The following is a 22,316-nucleotide window of genomic DNA, read 5'->3' as shown; positions in this document are numbered from 1 at the left end:
ATCACTAATGTTTTTATGCACTAACAAGTATTGGCTATTTCTGTGACACAGAGTTCCACTGTTGTCCAAAAACTGTTAAAAGCACTTAAGTAAGCCACACTGTTGTACTGTGATGTGTTTCGTCATTACCATGAACACACGCATATTTTTTTGACTCAGTCCCACATACACTGTCTTGCTGCCACAAATACTCACTCAAGTAACAAATGTGGATTAATCCACCACTACAAATAGTCCCACCAAAATACACAGTTTTCTTCTTATTGTGTAACATTTGTTAACAACTACAGTGAGCAGCTATTTTAGGAAATGACAGAGCCTTTTTTAAAAAATTCAACTGTATGTTTGTGAACCATTTTAAAGATTTCTGACCTAATTAGGAACTAATGAGTTTCGGACTAAGACCCACAGACTAACATACTTTAACAGTAACAGAGGAATACCATACGTACCCTTGAGATTTAATTTTTCTGCATTAGAGGCATCTACTGGTTTGTGTTCATTTCCAGTCAATATGAATGTCATCTTGCAGAGACTTGTCCTGACTTGACTTAGGTAACTCAACATGATGGCCATCAGTGCTTTGTAAATCAACTTGCTGCTTGTTAAAAAAAACACCAACATAATTTCCACAACAGGAAAAGCAGACATCAGGTTCCCTGTGATAGCTGTCCTTATTTAAGCAAATTTCAAGTGTCTGCAAGTCAAAGTTGAAAAGATGCTGCTGTTTTCTATCCTCTGCTCTTTTTTTTGTCATTGTCAGTTTTAATGCTATGAGCACTACATATGAATAACATTTGTATTAATGTGGAGGCAGAAATCTTACAGACAAGTAGGGCTGACCCAAAAGATTCGATGGCACGGGATTCGATTGTGGAAAAAAAAATTGAAGCTTCGGCGCTTTTTTTTTCTCGTTTTTTTGGGTGGAGGTCATAAACGCAACACTAACCCTTACCAGTCCAATACTGACAACGAGCGCACTCAGAGCTGGCAGACATGTCCATGAGGTCATCAGATGTGTGGTTGCACTTTAAAATATGCCCTGACAACCCCCAGAAAGCAGAGTGCCAGATTTGCCAAAAGTAATTGGCATATCACAACTCAATGACAAATTTGGGAAATCACTTGAAAAATGTAAGTAGTAACTAGTAGGCCTAATAGTATGGTTGCAGAGTCATCTGGTCTGATTTTTGCATGAATTTGCTTAAAATGTTTCACAGTAAATCAGAGAACGAGGATATTATTGCCACTGGTTATTTGAAATGGATTAAGGTATTTTTTACTGGTAAGTTAAGGGATAATAACCTATATATCATGTAATTAAAAAAGAAAAAATCTCCGACAAAGAAATAGAAAGCCAGACGCACAATGGAGACCTGCTATTATCCTGCCTGAACACAGACGACAAAATTCTTTCAACAATGTGACTCAAAATAATGATAAAATAGATTTCATTGATGTAAAATATGCATTTTCCAGTTCCACCGGTCCACTCTGAGTCTGGTGTCAGAGACACTTCTGATGCTCTGAGTTGCACATCTGTTTTAATTTAGTGTTCAATCAAAAGTTAAACACTACTTATCACCGACCATTAATGTTTTTTCGTTTGTGAATATTTTTATCTTAATTCTAGTGTTGGAAGAAACTACGTTGTCGCCATAATTTTTTTTTTAAATCCCTCGCCCCCGTCGTTGAATGCTTTGAATTAAATTTGTTCTGAGCTCTGAAGCTTCGACTATAAATGGATTCGAAGGTCAGCCCAACTGACAAGGGGTCCATGTCACTGGTCCGACAGCCCATTGGTCCGACATCCCATTAGTCCGACGGTCCACGGTGCTGAACGGCTCCTGGCGGGCGTATTTCTACCTTGATGGTGCGCCGCGACCGGGTCTGGGTCAGCTGGGAAAGGCTTGAGGCGAAGCAGGCTCACAGCTTATGTGTTTGTCACTTTCTTTTTCATTTTAACCCACAGCATGATCTTTTCCTAACCCTAACCAAGTGGTTTTTGTGCCTAAACCTAACCAGACCTTAACCACAGGGCATCATGATGATTTTGGAACGGACTTCGGAACAATGGGTTTAATATGGTCGGACCAATGGGCTGTCGGACCAATGGGCAGTTCCCCAGACAAATACCTTAAGACCTGGATGAATAAAACCAAAACTGCATGGATAGATACAAGTAGAAGTAAGTCATAATCAGCCTTGTAGTTGGGGTGGATGGTGAGTAAACAAAGTGCAGGACTTGGCACTTTAACAGACAAAACACACTTGTCTTTTATTGGTCACATTTTGCCTACAAATACAAGATGCTAACTTTACTGGCACAAACCTACACATATACATTGTATAAATTACCCTAGTGACTAGCAGAGTTGGCCACTACTCAGGAAAAACAGCTACATTTAAACAAAGGTAACACAACAAAGTTTGGCTCCATTACAACTCACAAGGTTCACTGACAAGTTCAGTTTTGTATACTAGACATGTTTTCCCATGAATACAACATGCTAACATTATTAGCATAAGCCTATGACATTTGACATGGTATAAATTTGTCTAACAGCTAGAGGAGATTTGATCTACTCATATTAAGCCAGGATAGATCACACACAGAAATGCTGTTCTGCAGTCAGTTGCCAACCATTAAGCAAGAGCTGCACTTAAAGCAGCACTTACCTTTCTGGAAATTGTACACTTTTCTTTGTTAAGATTAAAATGCTATTAATAACCTGATGGCACACTAAAATGTAAGTGAATTCATCAGAGATGAAAACTCATAATTATAACATTCTCATATGGTTCTACAAAAAACTCTGACCAATCACTGCATTCGGACCGAATGCAATGATTGGTCGGAATTTTCTCCTGCCCTGTCTGTCTTCCCAACGTGGAGGCCTCCGACTGACGTAACTGTTCGCGTAACACTACATAGAGCAGACAGGGAGGCTGCATCATCTGGTAAGCTCTGTGGTGGCGATGGTGCTGTGATGTGAAGAAACATTAACGTTATCTTCCTTGTGTGTTTCCACTTACTTATAACGTTAACGCTACTATCAAACGTTAGCACTGCAACATTATTCTAAAACTCACCAGTCATCACTGACTCTGGTTGAGTTTTAAAACTCCAGGGTTGCATTTGACTGTCCTGGTTGTAATGTTACACTCGCTCTCCTCTTCTGTGTATCTAATGTTACCTTGCCAATGCCTAGGTCTATCATAGACGTAATGAGGACATAATGGAGGACATGGGAGTAGGCCTTTGGAGGGAGGTGGAGTTGCAGGAGGAGGAGGATGGGACTCTGGAGGGAGGCAGGAGTTGTGGATGTTCAGATTTTTCCTAAGTGCTGTGTGAAATGCAGGTAAGGTAAGAGTTGCTTTAACTTGTTAGATTTAGTTTCATCCACAGGTCTGTGACGATCAATATGTAGTCTAATACATATTACTAATTACCCTCATTTTAAAGCAATAAGTTACTTTACTATATTACTTTCTGTGTAGACCTATATGTTATTACACTACTTTTGCATTACTTTCACCAAAATTAGCTCAGAAGAACTAATGTTCATTTTAAATGAGTCGTCCCCTGCTCTGACGTCTCTGTACTGCTCTAGTGAATTCTACTAGCCTGCTTTCTGCTTTCTCACTTCAGTTGCTTTAACATCTACTTCAAGTCTTAACCCACACTAGTTCTGTTTAAGCACTTATAGCTCTCCTCCTTTTTACGACTTCCCTGCTAATCTCTTAGCTGTTGTTTGCACGTTACTAGCCTTGGTAGCTACATTAGCTTATCAGTTAGCTTGGCTTCTCCCTCTGCTCTTTCTTGCTCGGTGTGCCAAATGTTCAGCGATGCCTCTGCCTCCTTTAGCGACAGTGGTAATTGTAACAAGTGTAGCTTATTTGCTATGTTGGAGGCGAGGCTTAGTGAATTAGAGGCTTAGGTGCAGCTCCAAGCCGAAGCCCATGGTTCACCACCAGCCTGTTCACGTTTCCAACCGCTTTTCCCCACTCAGCGACACACCCGCTGAGGATAAAACTCTGGTTATTTTCAGCTCTATTCTGAGGAAGGTGAAGTTAGAAACACCAGCGGCCATAGTCACATGTATCCCTGGGGCCAGTGCGGGCGACACTGAATCAAATTTAAAACTGCTGGCAAAAGCTAAACGTAGATTCAGTAAGATTGTTATTCACGTCGGCAGCAATGACATCCAGTTACGCCAATCGGAGGTCACTAAAATTAATATTGCCTCAGTGTGTGAATATGCAAAAACGATGTCGGACTCCGTAGTTTTCTCTGGACCCCTCCCAAATCTGACCACTGATAACATGTTTAACTGCATGTCATCATTTAATCGCTGGCTGTCTAGGTGGTGTCCAGCAAACAATGTGGGTTTCGTTAATAACTGGCAAACTTTCTGGGGAAAACCTTATCTTATTAGGAGAGACAGCATTCATCCCACTTTGGATGGAGCTGCTCTAATTTCTAGGAACCTGGCAAATTTTATTAGTAATTCAAATCCCTGACAACCCAGAGTTGAGATCAGGACTCAGAGTCGCAGTCCTATACGCTTCTCTGAGCTTCTAGTGCAATTACCAACCCATAGTTTTCATAGTTTTATACAAACGGTGTCTGTCCCCCGACTACCTAAATTATTTAAATCTAAAATTAAACAAAGAGGAACTGTGCATAACAACCTCATAAAAATTAAAAGCTCTTCTGTGGCAGAAAGACAAAACAGGAGAATTAAATGCAAATTGTTAAATATCAGGTCACTATCGTCTAAAGCAGTGTTAGTAAACAAATTAATTTCAGATAATCATATTGATTTACTCAGTCTCACCGAAACCTGGCTGTGTCCAGATGAATATGTTAGTCTAAATGAATCCACTCCTCCCAGTCATAATAATACCCACATTCCTCGAGGCAGCGGCCGAGGAGGGGGAGTTGCAGCCATTTTTAACTCTAGTCTGTTAATCAGCCCTAAACCTAAACTAGACTATAATTCATTTGAAAGCCTTGTTCTTAGTCTTTTACATCCGACCTGGAAAACCTCGCAGCCAATTTTATTTGTTATAGTGTACAGTGCTCCTGGCCTGTATTCTGAATTTGTTTCTGAATTCTTTTATCCAGTTTAGTTCTTAAATCAGATAAAGTTATTATTGTAGGCCATTTTAACATTCATGTCGACATTGATAATGACTTCCTGGCTACCGCGTTTATCTCATTATTAGACTCCATTGGCTTCAGTCAGGGTGTACATGAACCCACTCATTGTTTTAACCATACCCTCGATCTAGTTCTGACGTATGGAATTGAAATTGATAACCTAACAGTCTTTCCACAGAATCCCTCGCTATCTGATCATTATTTGATTACTTTTGATTTCTTTTTACTCGATTACACGCCACTCAGCAACAGTTACTATACTAGATGTTTATCAGACAGTGCTGTTGCAAAATTTGAGGAAATGATTACTCCATCGTTAAATTCAATACCAAGTCCTTCAGTAACAGAGGTTTCCCATGCCGACTTTAACCTCTCCTGAACTGATCATCTTGTCGATAGCACCGTAGCCTCGCTGCGAACAACACTCGACTCTGTAGCTCCTCTTAAAAAGAAGTTAACAAAGCAAAGAAAGTTTGCTCATTGGTATAACTCTCAAACCTGTAAGTGAAAATTTGAAAGGAATTGGTGATTAACCAAACTGGAAGAATCTCATTTAATCTGGGCAGACAGTCTCAAAACGTATAAGAGGGGCCTCCGCAATGCCAGAGAAAACTATTACTCAGCATTAATAGAAGAAAACAAGAACAACCCCAGGTTTCTTTTCAACACTGTAGCCAGGCTGACTGAGAGTCAAAGCTCTATTGAGCCTTGTATTCCTTTAGCCCTTAGCAGTAATGATTTTGTGAGCTTTTTTAATGAGAAAATTCTAACTATTAGAGGCAAAATTCATGACCTCCTGTCCTCAGATAGTACCTATCTAACCTCAAACACAGCTGTAAGACCTAATATATATTTAGATTGCTTCTCCCCAATTTCTCTTCAAGAATTGACCGCAGTGATTTCTTCATCTAAATCATCAACGTGTCTCTTAGACCCCATCCCAACTAGGCTACTTAAGGAGGTCTTACCTTTAGTTAACACTCATATATTAGATATGATCAGTATATCCTTATTAACAGGCTATGTACCACAGTCTTTTAAGGTAGCTGTAATTAAACCTCTCGTAAAAAAGCACACTCCGGATCCAGAGGTGTTAGCCAACTATAGACCAATATCTAATCTTCCCTTTCTTTCAAAGATCCTTGAGAAAGTAGTTGCAGACCAGCTGTGTGATTTTCTTCATGATAATAATTTATTTGAGGAATTTCAGTTAGGATTTAGAGTGCATCATAGAACTGAGACAGCACTAGTTAAAATTACAAATGACCGTCTGATTGCTTCAGACAACTTGTCTGTACTTGTTTTATTAGATCTTAGTGCGGCGTTTGACACAACTGACCATCAAATTCTGCTACAGAGACTGGAACACTTAACTGGCCTAAAAGGTTCCACGCTAAGCTGGTTTAAATCTTATTTATCTGATCGTTTTCAGTTTGTTCACGTTCATAATGAATCATCCTTACATACTAAAGTTTGTTTTGGAGTTCTGCAAGGTTCTGTGCTCGGACCAATCCTATTTACTCTATATATGCTTCCTTTAGGTAACATCATTAAAAATCACTCTGTAAATTTCCATTGTTATGCGGATGATACGCAGTTGTATTTATCCATGAAGCCAGAAGAAAGTAATCAATTAACTAAACTTCATAACTGCCTTAAAGACATAAAAACCTGGATGAGCACCAATTTCCTGATGTTAAATTTAGACAAAACTGAAGTTATTGTTCTTGGCCCCAAACAACTCAGAGACTCTTTATCTGATGACATAGTTTCTCTGGATGGCATTGCTCTGGCCTCTAGCACTATCGTAAGAAACCTCGGAGTAACATTTGATCAAGATTTGTCTTTGATTTCTCATTTAAAACAAACCTCACGGACTGCATTTTTTCATCTGCATAATATTGCAAAAATTAGGCCTATCCTGACCCGAAAAGATGCAGAAAAATTGATCCTGCTTTTATTACCTCTAGGCTGGATTACTGTAACTCTCTATTATCTGGTAGCTCTAGTAAGTCCTTAAAAACTCTCCAGCTAATTCAGAATGCAGCAGCACGTGGAATAACAGAAACTAAGAAACAAGATCATATTTCTCCTGTTTTAGCTTCACTGCACTGGCTCCCTGTAAAATCCAGAACTGAATTTAAAATCCTGCTGTTAACTTATAAAGCTCTAAATGGTCAAGCTCCGTCATATCTTAGAGAGCTCATAGTGCCATATTATCCCACCAGAACACTGCGCTTGGAGAATGGGTTGAGAAATGAGAAAGGGTTACTCGTGGTCCCTAAAGTCTCCAAAAGTAGATCAGGAGCCAGAGCCTTCAGCTATCAGGCTCCTCTCCTGTGGAATCATCTTCCTGTTGCGGTCCGGGAGGCAGACACCGTCTCCACATTTAAGACTGGACTTAAGACTTTCCTCTTTGATAAAGCTTATAGTTAGGGCTGGCTCAGGCTTGCCTTCTACCAGCCCCTAGTTAGGCTGACTTAGGTCTAGTCTGCCAGAGGACCCCCTATAATACACCGGGCACCTTCTCTCTTTCTCTCTCTCTCTCTCTCTCTCTCTCTCTCTCTCTCTCGTGTCCTATTACTGCATCTTGCTAACCATTCTGGATGCATTCTGGATGTCACTAACTCTTTGTGCTCCACTGTCTCTCAGGTTAACGCCAGGGCCACACTGCCCGCGGAAGCGCAGCGCACCGAAATTCTCGCGCGCGCCGGAGCACCTCCGTTCACATCAGACGCGCATTTCTCCATGCCGTCGACAAGCGATTCTGCTCCCAGCTCTTGTTTTTCACTGCCTGGCTTGTCAGATTCCCTCACGGCTCGCGCAGAAAATAGACCAGACGCCGAACTGATCGCTGCAAATCGTGAGCCTGCCGCGGAGCTTCCCGGCGCGGCACGGCCAGTGTGGACGACACAGTCGGTTAACATGGGCGCCGAAAGGAAACTGCCTTCTCTTCTCAGCGCTTCGAGGCTATTCGCGGCGCTTCCGCGGGCGGTGTGGCCCTAGCGTAACTCGTATTTCAGTGGTGCCTGGATAGTGTGATGTGTGTGGTTGTGCTGCTGCTGTGGTCCTGCCAGATGTCTTCTGCTGCTGCTGTTATCATTAGTCATACTTCTACTGTTATTATACACATATGATTATTGTCACACATGTATACTATCAGATATTAATATATTATTATTAATTATAATATTATTACTTTCATTAATGTTGTTGTAAGCTACTGTCATTACAGTCTGTCCTGTCTCTCTCTCTGTCTCATTGTGTCACACGGATTATTGTTAATTTATTATGTTGATCTGTTCTGTACAACATCTATTGCACGTCTGTCCGTCCTGGATTAGGGATCCCTCCTCAGTTGCTGTTCCTGAGGTTTCTACCATTTTTTTCCCTGTTAAAGGGTTTTTGGGTTTTTCCTTATCCGCTGCGAGGGTCATAAGGACAGAGGGATGCCGTATGCTGTAAAGCCCTGTGAGGCAAATTCTGATTTGTGATATTGGGCTTTATAAATAAAATTGAAAAAACTGAATTGAAATGGATGGGGGTCATGTTGTTTACAGCAGGTAGGGCCTAATCAAAGCACAGAAGCTCCAGCTTATTACAGTTCATTTCAAACCTAGTGCTGCACAGGTCTGACTCATTCATGGATTCACTTACAGTGATTACCACTTTGTATTAAAGTCCACCGCTTATATTAATAATAGTGTGATGATATAGACCCAATAAATAGCCTAGACCTTTACAAATAAACAAATAGCCCTGGATATAGAGAGGATCAGATAAAGGATCAAAGTCTGAATATTATGAGATATGGAAAAAATATCTGTGGGCCTATGATATGAAACACAATAAACAAATGTTGAGGTTGAGGTAACAAGCAGAACAATATGCAAGTAAGTCACAATGACAAGCGCAAATTCATACATCGGAGCTGGAGGACTCACCTGCCGGTTACTGGTGTGCCGGTCAGGGACAACAACATTGGAGACAGAGTTATGCATAGGAACGGAACAGTGTGCCGGCTTTGCTCTGCAGATGTAGGGGATGTGAATGGAAACATATCCAACATATACTAACATCATACAGATGTGCCAATCACCAGGGTGAGGAGAAAAAACTGGAGGCCAGCTCCTTACTCCCGCTGCTTTTAGGCAGCCTTAAGATGTGAGAGCAGAACAGGATATGCTGTTGATATTGTAGGTGTATTAATAGAAATACACTGACCATGATAACGTACAGTACGTTATAACCCACTGGCACCCCTCTGTAATGTAGTCTGTAATCACATGACAAGACACAACAACCTTCAGATGATATTTTTTCTGGTGGCGCACTGGTGGAAGTGGAGCGGTGTGGATCAGTGTGAATAAATGAAAAATGAAAACAATACACAGTTTACTTCAGGTGGGGGAACACTTTTTTAAGCGGCACCCGAGCCGCCTCACTGCGCAACTCCAAATGGAATGGTTGTGACATCTAGTGTTGTCACGGTACCAAAATTGGGACCCACGGTATGATACCAATGAAAGTATCACGGTTCTGAGTAGTATCATGATACCACAGCAATAATAAACCTTCTCAGCTTTGAGAACCTGACAAAGTACTCAGATGCCTGTCTAATATTTAAGATCTTGCATGGACTGCACCCCCCACCTCTCAATGCCTTTATTAAACAAAAAACATCTAGCCTGAGATCCACAAGATCAAGTGAGCGAGGGGAATGCAGTGTGCCTTTCAGGTCCAGTTCTTTTAGCCAATCTCGCTTCTCTGTTAGAGCTGCACATTTCTGGAACACACTTCCAACTGACATCAGAAACTGTGCCATGCATCATACATTTACAAAAAATCTTAAGGCATGGCTTTTAAAAAAACAAATATGTGAGCATCTGTAACAAGTGTGTGACCTTTTTTTCACTAGTTTTAACATGTTGTTAATTTGTTGAATGTTTTTTTATCTATTAATAGGCCACCAGATATACAGCTTGGTATGTATTATCATCCCAATGGAGTCTTACTCTGTCTCTGTCGCCCACCATGTCTAGCTCTGCATCTAACTTTCTTTCTCTGTACATCTTCTGATTTGCATGGCTGATTATGTGCTGCTTGCCTGTCTTCTGCTATTGTGTGCTTCTACATGACTCTTGTGAATTGTTGCACTTGCTGCTATCTGTGCTACTGTGCTTCTGCTACTATGTTACTCATGATATGTACTGTCTGTGCTGCTATGCTTCTGCACCTTATTTATCATTGTGTTGCGCGTCCAATATGGCTATAGTACATTGATGGACTGGATTCTGTTCTGTGTCATGTCATTGTTATTTTATACTATGATGCTGTCTACTTTTAATATATTTATCTTTCAGGTTTGTGGTTCTCTATAACATCTTGCCAAAGGACTGCAGTTGCGAGTTAGCCGGCTGGCTAAAACTGGCACATTTACAGTAACACTGTTGATTAATGTGTACTGTCCTTTTGTAAATAAAATAAACTGAAACTGAAACTGAAAATGAGGCAGATGTGCCTTTTGTCATTTATAAAAAGATAAATCACTTTTCTATAGGCCTAATACATCAATGATATTTCAATGGAATAAATTACTTATTGACTTATTCATACTCCAAAAACAGTGATTAACATGGGGGGATTGAAATAAAATAAATAAATTAAAAAAAATCAAGCAGCCACCCTTCTCCCCTGACAAGTAAAGAACAGTCCCTCCATAAGTAAAGAACAGTCCATAAAGTGCGGTGAGGTTTGTGGACCATTACCTGCCACAAAGAGAGAAATGTGAACCGCTCGTTTCTCCTCTGACACGTCACATACCTGTGTGCCGCCAAGGCTCGGTTGTCCAGGTACTACTGGGCAGTCATGACGCCAACGAAAGAGGAAATTAGGCTACTGGACCTGGAGTCGGACTTCTCTGTCACTGGTAAGCTGTTATCTTGTGCTGCGGAGCCGCTGTAGGCTATTTGACCACCGTATTCCTGTCTGTGACCCCCGTTCAACCCACAACCGTCAGGATTCGCCTTTCGTTTCTACTGTTGGTTGAAATCTGTACACGCACACTGTGCTGAATGATTTATTTTGCTGGCACAAAACTATTTTTAGTCGCAAATACGAGTAAAATGCTCACACCGTAGACCTCTGTGGAAAACAAATCACTGCCTACAAGTACAAAGAAATAAATAATAACTTTCACTGCTCAAAGATAGTCACGTCTGGAAAACAAACCACTCAGCAGCATATTGAGTGCCAGGTGGCCAGCGTGCGCTGTTATTGACCAGTGCGCGACGTTCTTGGACGGCACATGGACACTCACCCTCTTGCGATTGGACTTTGAACTTATCCCACAGAAGTGGTACGTGAGGCACCGTAGCACTACGGTACTCCACCCTGCAACACTAGTGACATCAGCCAAGACTGTATGTAGTTTGTAGAAGTGAAAAGTTCTAGACCCATGCAAATTAGTTCCGGAACGCACCAGGGCCTTTTCTGAAAAGATCCTGGTACACGTTCCAGTACGTTCCGGCTCAAATTAAGCACTGGATAAAAGGATAACAGCCTTTTTCCCATCTTTACCAAGAGTGTCTCTCTGCGATTACAGATAAGTTAATGAAGCTAAGCTCCAGAAGTTAATGTTAGCTTAACTAGAGCCCTTTGGACAACAGCAAACAATGATGTACGATCACCAAAGTACAAAAACTAGAACAAAACAGGCAAATGAACTCCCAGCAAACAAGGTGACATGATTAACAATGAAGCACAAGCTAACGTTAGGCTAACTTTAGCTAACGTTAGCTAGAGATGTTAAAGATAACTTTATATTTGTTTCCAGCAAAGTGACAATATGTTGCCTCAAACATGATGTTGACTTACCTTAGAACAGATGCAGACATCCTTGTTAATCTTATTCACGTTAAGTTTATTTTGTGGTCTACTGCACAACTTTATCCAACTTTTCTTGGTTGAGATGTGGTTTCGGAAAGGTTAAAAAATACACCCTGTCACCCAGCCTGTCAGGATACCTTGTGTTGGAGTTGCATGTACCCCATGCACACCGTTTGACCATTTTTAAACTTCACTTGACTCATCGCATTTGAGGGCAGCATTATTGGCATACTCTAAAGTAACATTAGCGCTTTACTGGCTTTGGTGATGCGGTTACCTGCTGACTTCACGTGTGATAAGCTGAACCTGTGTGCTCAGCACGTAAGAGGTAGGTCAAACTAGAAGGACTTTGGTAATATTTCAAAGTCAGTTTGACACAAGGTTTATATTACTTTTGACTTGCCAATTGAGCCATCTGGGAGTGTTTTTTTAAAGTGAAAGAAGCCATTCAAAAGTGCAGTGGTGTCTTATTTTCCATCACTGCAGCAGCAGGAAGCCACTGCAGTGAGTTGACTATGTAAGAGTGCACTGAAGAAGAAAGCATGTAAGCAGCATGTTCTTAACACTATTAAAACACAATAACACATTATGTTCTAACCTTAATCGCATCAGGATTAACATGTCTGACAGCCCTAGTTATTCTTTATTATATGTATGCAAATGCACTTAAAATGTGACATAGTGATATGATATAATGATCGTGATTGACAGTACTATATGTTTATTTAAAAGAGCACTGTTAAAGTGCAAAAGTTATTTGCAGGATAAACACTGAGAACAGGTTACACATCAATGACCTAACCATAAAAATGAAAAAAAAAAGAAAAAGAAACATGAGCATGACAACCTGAAATATTGCCTTTTTATCTGCATGGTTCCCAAAACAGATGTATTTACATGTGTAGTTTCTTTCCACTCCCTGTGCAGTGCTTACAAGTTTTTAGATGTTGTGCACAGTTGCCTGATTTTTCTTTTTCCCTTAGTTGAGCATTAGTGGGGGCTTAACTTTCAGTAGTGTCAACCTATCCTGATGATAGCTTCTTACACTGCAAGATTCATGGTGAGCATTGCCAGCCTTCCCTCCCTTAGTGTGTCCATAACTCATTTGAGTGTAAGAGCAAACAAACTGCTGTAACAGCTCTCTGGACAGGAGTTTGCCTGGTCCAGTTATATGATGCTGCTCTTCTCTCCCTATGCCTCCTCCCAAACGAGCCTGCGGCACTTTGTAACCACCACTTAATGTCCCAAAAGATGCTGGACCAATAGTTGCTGAAATCCAATGTGACCATAACACATAAATCATCTTTTAAGCACTGAGAAGAGCAGGTGCGGGCATAAACAGTGTCGACGCTGCTTTCTCAGTGATGTAAATAATTTATCAAACCTGCACACACACATACACACAAACACACACACACACACACACACACACACACACACACAGTGCTGTTTATTCCATCCCAGTCAGAGTGTAATCCTTAGACGCCATTTTAGTGGAGGGCCTGTCAAGACATGCACACACACACACACACACACACACACACACACACACACACACAGTGTTTTAGAGGCGGCCCTGTCTGTCGCCGTAATGAATCCCACTGTGATCACTCTGGCAGTTGTGGTCATCACTCTCTGACCAACACACACACACACACACAGCTGCATGTTCGTGCATACTTCTCCCACACACACACACACACACACACACACAGAGGTCCTGCTGGCTGCCTGCTCATTCATCATGCGACCCCTCATGGAGTTGCTTGTGGGAGTCTGGGGATGCAATGGAGATGGAAGGACTGAGGAGGGTGAGGAGGGTGAGGAGGAGTGTTGGTGGGGGAGGTGTGTAGTGGTGGTGGTGGTGGTGGTGGTGAGAGGGTGATAAGGGTGTTGGAGAACAGAGTAGGGGAGTCTGAGAGCCTGAGTGAGAGAGAGGGATGTGAACAGACAGACAGAGAGAGATGTGTCTGTACAGACGAAGAACAATGTCTCATATGAGGAGGAAGCCTCATAGCTCTGTGCCTGGGGACTGTCTTACAGGCAGAATAGGGGAGAAGGGATTAGAGGACGCCACACATGGGACAACGAAGAAACCCCCTTCTCTCCACCAGTCTCTGGCAGCAGAAACTAACCTGGCCACGATGACCACAGTTTTAATCTGGCTTGATTTTGGCCATGCAGAGTCCTGAGAAAAATTATCCTTTTCTCATCTCCTCACTACCTCACAGATGACGAGCAGCAGATGACGAGTGTTTCCCCTTTTTCTGTCTGCCAGCTGATAGACATTAGCTTCCCCAGGAGCGTTAAGTGCATATCTAAATAGTTGATGAGCGCTAAGCTGCTGGGGGAGAGTGTCGCCGGCGGCGCCTCATTGAACGCCGCCTCTGAGACACCCAGTGGGACTGCTTTAAACAACCTGGCATCCCGCTGCTCTGCAACCTGGGAAAGGAGATGGTTCCGAGCCCAGAAGGTTCTTCACCTCCCCAATCTTTTAAGATAACTATCAGAAGACACAGCTGTGTTTTATTCCATTCAAACAATGATGGTAAAGTGCAGATGAATGGGCTGTATGCAGGGAGAGTCTGAGAAGAGCTGTAAAGAACAAATCCCCCACTCATTCTCTTGCACTATACCATCAGCGTGTTACAGTATGTTGTGATGTTTCAGTTGGCTCCTTAGTGATTGCAATCATTTAACTTGTCTTGGCTGCTTCAGTTATTGAGGTCCTACATCTCCCTGAATACCTTTTGGCAAACACCATTTGCACTTCTCTGAAAAAGTTTTTTTTTCTTTCTTTTGACAAATGAGGGGGTACAAAACCCTTAAAAAGACTGCACAATAGCTTCCACCACCATTAAGACTTAAAACAACCTGTTAACATCTATTTCTTGCGGCCATGAGAAAAAAATAACAATTACTTTCCTCTGTGAAGCAAAGGTGAAAGTAGACTGACACAACAGTTCTTATGATATTATAAGAATTAGCACCCCATGGATGATGTTATGTCCTCAATGTAAAGTTATTTAATTAATTATGCACAAATTACTGGTTCATCATTACATGAAATATGTATGAATTTAAGCGCATTACTTTTTATAGAAACAGTGCATGAGAACAGCCTGATTGATACTGTTTTAACACTGAAAAACCACCAAAATATTTGGGAGTACAAAGCGCCCAACATACTTGGTACTTCCCTCTTGTTCCCCGATGCAATTCTGCTTTTAGGCAATCTGGAAATCCGCCTCTGGGGATGAGGACCAATATTCTGGGCTGACCCAGTGTAGCCAGGGGATATCCAAGTCAAGACTTTCTAATTTGTGTGTTGATTATTTTGTTAAATCTCCATAAGAAAATATCTGCATATGCAAATCAATGAAAACTAAAAAAGTAATATATAACTAACTCCTCAGACGATAGCCGATGGGTTCCAAGATTACATTTTGACCAACACTTTCTGCCTCTCCACATGAACTGTTTACCTGCCGTTCAAATGTGATTGGTAAATACTACTCGAACCACAAGCAGATTAAAAATGGAAACCAGGGGCCTCATTTATAAAGGTTGCTGCATACAAAAAGATTGTGGAGACAGGCTTGAAATGTGTGTGCAGATTTTTCACCATCAACTCTAGGATTAAAGGAAAAATACTATGTGTAAAAGGGTGGGCATTCCTAAACTTTTAAACTTCTTCACATTTCAGATAATACATTTCGTATTCCCTGAACTTCATGTGTTAAATCTTGGATTGCACTAATAATGCAGCACGGAATCAGAGAGGATGTGGCTACTCACATGACCTCCTCCTGTGAATCACTGGATCATGCCTGTGGGCAAAGTGGGTCCACCTGCACACTGGAGACAATGCTGGCACCTAGGGTAGACTCTGTCCCCAACACACACAGCGACATTTGTGTCTGAATAAAATGGAAGAAATCATTAAATGCAATGTGTGTCGTTATTACTGAAATTCAGTAAAAATTTAAGGTCAGCGTTGGTATCAAACGTTGGCCGTGCCGTTATCGGTGGCATCCGCAACAGCATCTGTGTCTCCCTCAGCTTCTGGCCCAATGCCAGACAGAAGGGTTTTCCCCAAGGATCACTGCAATACTCACATCAAAAGGCCAGGGTGGAGGTTCTTCCTGACCGCAACCAGTTGACTGGAAGCTTTGTCTGTGGGCTGCAAGTGTTTTTCTGGCTTCTACTTTGGTGTCTGACCATTTCTTTTTCACCGAATAATAAATAATACATTTTATTTATAGTGCACTTTTCATTTAAAATAAATTTCAAAGTGCTACAAAATAGAAGAGATAAAAACAAAACACACAGTAAAAACCACAGGGACTCATTTTGGCAGTTGTTCTGTGCGTCGATCCCACGCTGTTTACGGCATCCGCCACAAGTTGCCACGCTACTTGTTTTTTTAATTTGCTTCCTTCTTTGACTGTGTTGTCTCCATCTCTCCCTCAGTAAAAGACCCAGCAAGCGGTCCTTAAAACCATCTGCACATTCATGAGCTATTGAGCATTGACCATTTATGGATGACTGTGGCCCTACAATGGGTGACGAAGTGGGATGAGACGAGGAGGAGCACATGCGTGCACAATTCACTGCAGGTGGGTATTGATAATGAGACGATTGCGTGCAGGTGTGCGCCGCACAGTTTTATATATCTGAAGATTTGTTAGCATATGTGGATTCTGTGGTTTCTGGGTATGCCATGTTGTAGGATCGAATCCACGCACAGCTTTATTTGAGGCCCTAGATTACTTCTGATACCAAAGCCTTGTCCGTTGCCTACGGACTCTGCATACATATGCAGAATCTGCAGAGAGAAAGAGAAAACTGATGTGTGGATGATGAAAATCGCCACTGTATCTTAGCCAGGATACGGGGCCACAAGCTCATACATTTGTCCATGTCATATCCACACCTGTGCAGTCTGTTCCTGGTGTGTTTTTTCCCCTCCTTCTCTTGCGTGTCTCATTGTCTCTCCTACAGGGGCAGGTCCCAGGAGCTGGCAGTTGCTGCAGGTGACACACCTGATGCCCATCAGCTCATCAAGCCTCTGCTCAAATACTCCAGTTTTTCAGTTACTCACTGACAGATTGCTGCAGTTTCCTTTGCGGTACTTTGCGTCAGGCCAACTTCTAGTCTTTTGTTTCTGTGTTGTTCTAGCTGGTGTGTAGCCAACTGAGAACTAACCTTTGTCTCTGTGTCCCAGGAATCCTCTGCTGCACTGGACCTGCTTCGGCCATCTCATCCACTCAGCTCCCCTCCACCTACCATCGCCAGCCACTGCCTGCCTCTTCTCCACTGTCGCCCTTAGCCACCTCTGTTGCCTTGCTTCCCGGACCCTGCTCCACTCACCGAGCCCCTATTCCCTCATCATTCACTCTGTCTCCGCTAATAAACCTGTGATTACTGTGCTCTGCCTGAAGTCTGTGTTTTGGGTCCAACACACCACAGCTTCGTTACGACAGAACGATCTGGCCATCATGGATCCTGCAGACTCTGATTCCCTCCGGCTCACACTCTCCAGTCAAGAGGAACTTCTCTGTAAACACGACCACCTACTCAGCAACCTACTGGACAACTCCACTGCTCTCGCCAGGCAAGTAAGTCAATTTTCTACACAACTCTCTATGATCACAGACCAAATCTCACAGCTCTCTGCCGCTCAGTCTCATAGCTCCCCTCCTGCAGCCGCTTCCTCCAGTTCTCCCTCCAGTAGAGAGCCTCATATTGCAGACCCGGAGCCTTGCTCAGGGGATCCCCTTAAATGTAAGCCGTTTCTACTGCAGTGTTCCCTAGTCTTAGGGCAGAAGCCTTTAACCTATTCTACCGATGAAGCCCGTTTCCAATATTTTGTCGGGCTACTTCGTGGGAGGGCTTTAGATTGGGGTACGGCTCTGTGGGAAGGATCCTCTGTGTTTTTTAGGTCCTTTCCTCTGTTTGTAGGCGAGTTTAAGAAAGTTATTGATCGCTCTGTCCAGACTTGTGAAGCAGCTAGTCAGCTCCTCACGTTGAAACAGGGATCTCGCAGTGTAGCAGATTATTCCATTGAGTTTAGAGTTTTGGCTGCAGGCTCAGGCTGGAACGACTCTGCTTTACTTGGATGATATCCTTATCTTTTCTCACAACATGGAGGAGCACGTCCCCCACATCTGCCAAGTGCTCCAAAGGCTCCTTGAAAACTGCCTGTATGTGAAGGCAGAGACGTGCGAGTTTCATTCCTCCTCTGTTACGTTTCTGGGCAACATCATCAAGAGCGGGCAGGTGGAAGCGGATCTGGAAAAAATTAAAGCAGTGGCAGAGTTGCCGGTCTCTACATCTGTTAAGAAGCTTTAGAGATCCCTTGGCTTTACGAAATTTTATCGGAGGTTCATTAAGAACTACATTACCATCGCAGCTCTGTTAACCAGACTCACCTCTTCCAAGGTCCCCTTCATCTAGTCCCCCCAAGCTGATGCCGCGTTCCGTCTCCTGAAGGAGCGCTTTACCACAGCCCCTGTCCTCACCCAGCCTGATCCCTCATAGCAGTTTATTCTGGAGGTGGATGCCTCGGATGTTGGGGTGGGGGCAGTCCTGTCCCAGCGTTGTGAGTCCAGCCAGAAGCTACATCCCTGTGCCTTTTTCTCCCGGAGACTCACACCTATGGAGAGGAATTATGACATGGGAAACCAGGAGTTGCTGGCAGTCAAGGAGGCACTGGCTCGAGGGGGCGGAGCTTCCTTTCCTGGTATGGACAGATCATAAGAACCTTGCTTACATTCAGACAGCCAAGCGTCTCAACACCCTTCAAACCCGGTGGGCTTTGTTCTTCGACCACTTCAATTTCACCATAACTTAGTGCCCTGGTTCCATGAACATCAAGCCAGATGCCTTATCCAGACAGTTCTGTCGTGGAATCCCCCTCGAGCCCTTACACCATCGTGCCTCCCTCCTGTGTTGCGGGGGCGGTCACCTGGGAGATTGAGGTCATCAGAGAGGCTCAATGCACTCAGCCAGACCCAGGTAACCGCCCACCTGACAGGCTCTTCGTCCCAGAATCTGTACGGTCTCAGGTTCTTCAGTGGGGGCACGGCTCTCGCATAGCTTGCCACCCCGGGTATAACCGGACCCTCAAGCTCACCCAGCATCAGTTGTGGTGGCCCACCATGGATGCCAACACATGAGCCTTCATCGCTGCCTGTCAGGTGTGTGCCTCCGGTAAAGCCTTGCATCAACAGCTGCAGGTCTCCTCCATCCCCTGCCTATTCCCAGCCCATCCCTGGTCTAACATTGCTGTGGACTTTGTCACCAGGCTGCCCCCATCCCAAGGTAACACCACCATCCTCACCGTAGTAGACCGTTTTTCTAAGTCTGTTCACTTTGTTGCTCTCCAGAAACTTCCCTCAGCCCGCAAGACAGCAGATCTCCTGGTGAACCATGTCTTCAGGCTCCATGGTATCCCCTCAGAAATCGTCTCAGACTGGGGTTCTCAATTCACTTCACATGTTTGGAAGGCGTTTTGCTCAGCACTTGGTGTGTCGGTCAGCCTGTCCTCTGGATTCCATCCACAAACCAACAGGGAGGCGGAGCAGGCGAACCAAGACCTGGAAGCAGCCCTGTGTGGCGGCCCGAGATCCTACTTCCTGGATTACTCACCTTGCCTGGATTGAGTACGCTCTCAACTCCCTCTCCAGTGCTGCTACAGGTATAACACCTTTTGAGTGTGGTCTGGGATACCTTCCCCCTTTGTTTCCTGCACAGGAAGGGGAGATTGCTGTACTTTCAGTGCACCATCATCTCTGCCGCTGCCGCAGGGTCTGGAAAAGCGCCCGCTCTGGCTGACAGACAACGCACTCCAACACCCACATATCATCCAGGCCAGAAAGTTTGGTTGTCCTCCAAAAATATTCCCCTTAAGACTGAGTCTAGGAAATTGTTACCTGGGTCCCTTTGAGGTCACTGACGTCATTAATACAGCTGCTCTTAACCTTAAGCTCCCCAACTCCCTCAGAGTGCACCCAGTTTTCCATGTCTTGCAGCTCAAGCCAGTCTGTGACAGAGTTTCACCAAGCTCATTCGGACAAGCCTGGCGGGTTGCTGGGTGGTGACCATTGAGGGGAGTACTGTCATATCCACACCTGTGCAGTCTGTTCCTGGTGTGTTTTTTCCCCTCCCTCCCTTGTGTGTCTCACTCTCTCTCCTACAGGGGCAGGTCCCAGGATCTGGCAGCTGCTGCAGGTGACACACCTGATGCCCATCAGCTCATCAAGCCTCTGCTCAAATATTCCAGTCTTTCAGTCACTAACTGCCAGATCGCTGCAGTTTCCTTTGCGGTACTTTGCGTCAGGCCAACCTCTAGCCTTTTGTTTCTGTGTGGTTCTTGCTCCAGTGTGTAGCCAACTGAGAACTAACCTTTGTTTCCTTGTCCCAGGAATCCTCTCCTGCACTGCCTGCTGCTCACTTGGACCTGCTTCGGTCATCTCATCCACTCAGCTCCCCTCCATCTGCCATTGCCAGCCACAGCCTGCCTCTGCTCCACTGTTGCCCTCAGCCACCTCCGTTGCCCTGCTTCCCTGACCCCACTCCATTCACCGAGCCCCTTTTCCCTCATCATTTACTCTGTCTCCGCTAATAAACCTGTGATCACTGTGCGCTGCCTGAAGTCTGTGTTTTGGGTCCAACACACCACAGCTTTGTTACGACAGTCAATTTACAATCAGTGCAAAGTGGCCTGTCTTACAAAATGTTCTTTGACGATATAAAATCTTTTACATTTTATATCATCATTCTCTATTATATGTGCAAGAAATGACACCATCCTTTGCAGTTGGCCATTCACAAAAGCAATTTAATGAACCAGGCCATTCACACAAATTTTTTGTGTGTTCTACAAAAGCCACTGCACCCAAAATTGTACATATCCCATGTACTTTGAAATGCTGCGATCATGTGACCAATGCGCTGACAGCAGTAAACAAGAAAGTAGTCCCGAGCACTTGTAACAATGAAACTGATTCCTCATAATAAAAAGGACTTTTGCTCAGGACTTTCCCCTGAAGTCATGGGTTGGAAAAGCGTGTGGACTTTGTCATTTCTCTATTCTAAATCAAACCCTCATGAAAAACAATGAGCAAAATAAACTTTCTGAAAGGGATAGTGTTAGAGAACTTTGTTAGTAGCTCCTGGATAAACTCTGGAGCCTCAGTTATCAGAGCTTCCCACAAGGACATGAATTTACCACCAAGAAAGTGTTTCAAAATGCCTACTGCTTAAAAATTACTGTATGTCACATAATGACATCATTATAGAGAAAAAAAAAAGTGAACCAGATGTTCATTGTGGTGAAATATATATCTTAAGCAGGTATCAATTGATTTTATTGCCAGGCTGAAATAAACTGGAACTTACAGCAGCTTGTAATTGCTTTGCATAAATAATGAGAAACAAAAACAGAGAAATGGTCCTTTAACTGTATTCTTATCTCAACTGTATGATTTTTGTTTGCATCTGTTTGCCATCAAGCAGCTTTCCTGTTTCAGTGCTGATAGTCACTGTGGCATTGTGACATGAGAGCTACACTTGCCAGCTGCTGTTACTGTTGTATGTATTTGTGTGTGTGTTCATAACTGCATGTGCGTCCACTGCAGTGTGTGCTTCATTCTCCTCCAGAGAGCTGGAGCTGATGCCCACACTGTGGCAACACAGAGATAGAGGAGCTGGCTTGTCCAGAATTGATGTCTCTTGAAGGCGTTTTGTTGTTGCTCACCCCTGCACCCTAGGGACCATTAAGCTGAAAATAATTGGCTCTGAATCTCCTCCCTTCATCGATCCTTTAGAGTCAGTGAACTCTTCGAGACACAAGCACCGGCGTATTCTGAGACAGAGAGAAATATACACACACTCACACACATATACACAGAAGCAGAATGCTGGAGAGGGAAGTGCATAAGGGAAAAGGAAAAGAGAAAGAGAGGCAGGCACACGAGGGTTTAAACACCAGCAGTCAGCAGCTCAATATAAGGAAGCACATGGCCTTAGAATAGCAGTCACTGGTTCTCAGCGGAGGTTAAATCAAGTGAATTTCTTCATCTCTGAAGATGTGGTAGGGTTTCTTTGTGAGGGAGGACTGGGGCAGGAACAGTGGCCTGAACACTTCTGAATCCCCATTTATCTCTAGTGACAGTCACACTGGCCCCACATCTCCTCTATTACCAGAAAAGCACAGGCCAGCTGGCAGCCAACAGAGGGAGCCCATGCTATTCCA

The 22,316-nt window shown here is 43.4% G+C and overlaps 1 protein-coding gene across 1 annotated transcript in view; it reads left to right on the top strand.

Moving 5' to 3' along the window:
- The window catches only part of LOC125890271 (uncharacterized), a 74,983-nt gene extending 53,761 nt beyond the window's left edge, over positions 1-21,222 (top strand). Inside the window, exons 2-5 of the mRNA XM_049578834.1 lie at positions 16,529-16,674; positions 17,060-17,186; positions 17,283-17,676; positions 20,484-21,222. Coding sequence (XP_049434791.1) covers positions 16,653-16,674; positions 17,060-17,186; positions 17,283-17,676; positions 20,484-20,684 — 744 coding nt within the window. The 5' untranslated portion in view covers positions 16,529-16,652 and the 3' untranslated portion in view covers positions 20,685-21,222. The remainder of the gene's footprint in view (positions 1-16,528; positions 16,675-17,059; positions 17,187-17,282; positions 17,677-20,483) is intronic.
- The last annotated feature ends 1,094 nt before the right edge of the window (positions 21,223-22,316 follow it).

Source organism: Epinephelus fuscoguttatus, linkage group LG6 (genome assembly GCF_011397635.1).
Source record: "Epinephelus fuscoguttatus linkage group LG6, E.fuscoguttatus.final_Chr_v1".
Classification (NCBI taxonomy): Eukaryota; Metazoa; Chordata; class Actinopteri; order Perciformes; family Serranidae; genus Epinephelus; species Epinephelus fuscoguttatus.
Note: the sequence above shows the minus strand (reverse complement) of the source record. Positions and strands in the feature narration are given on the sequence as shown.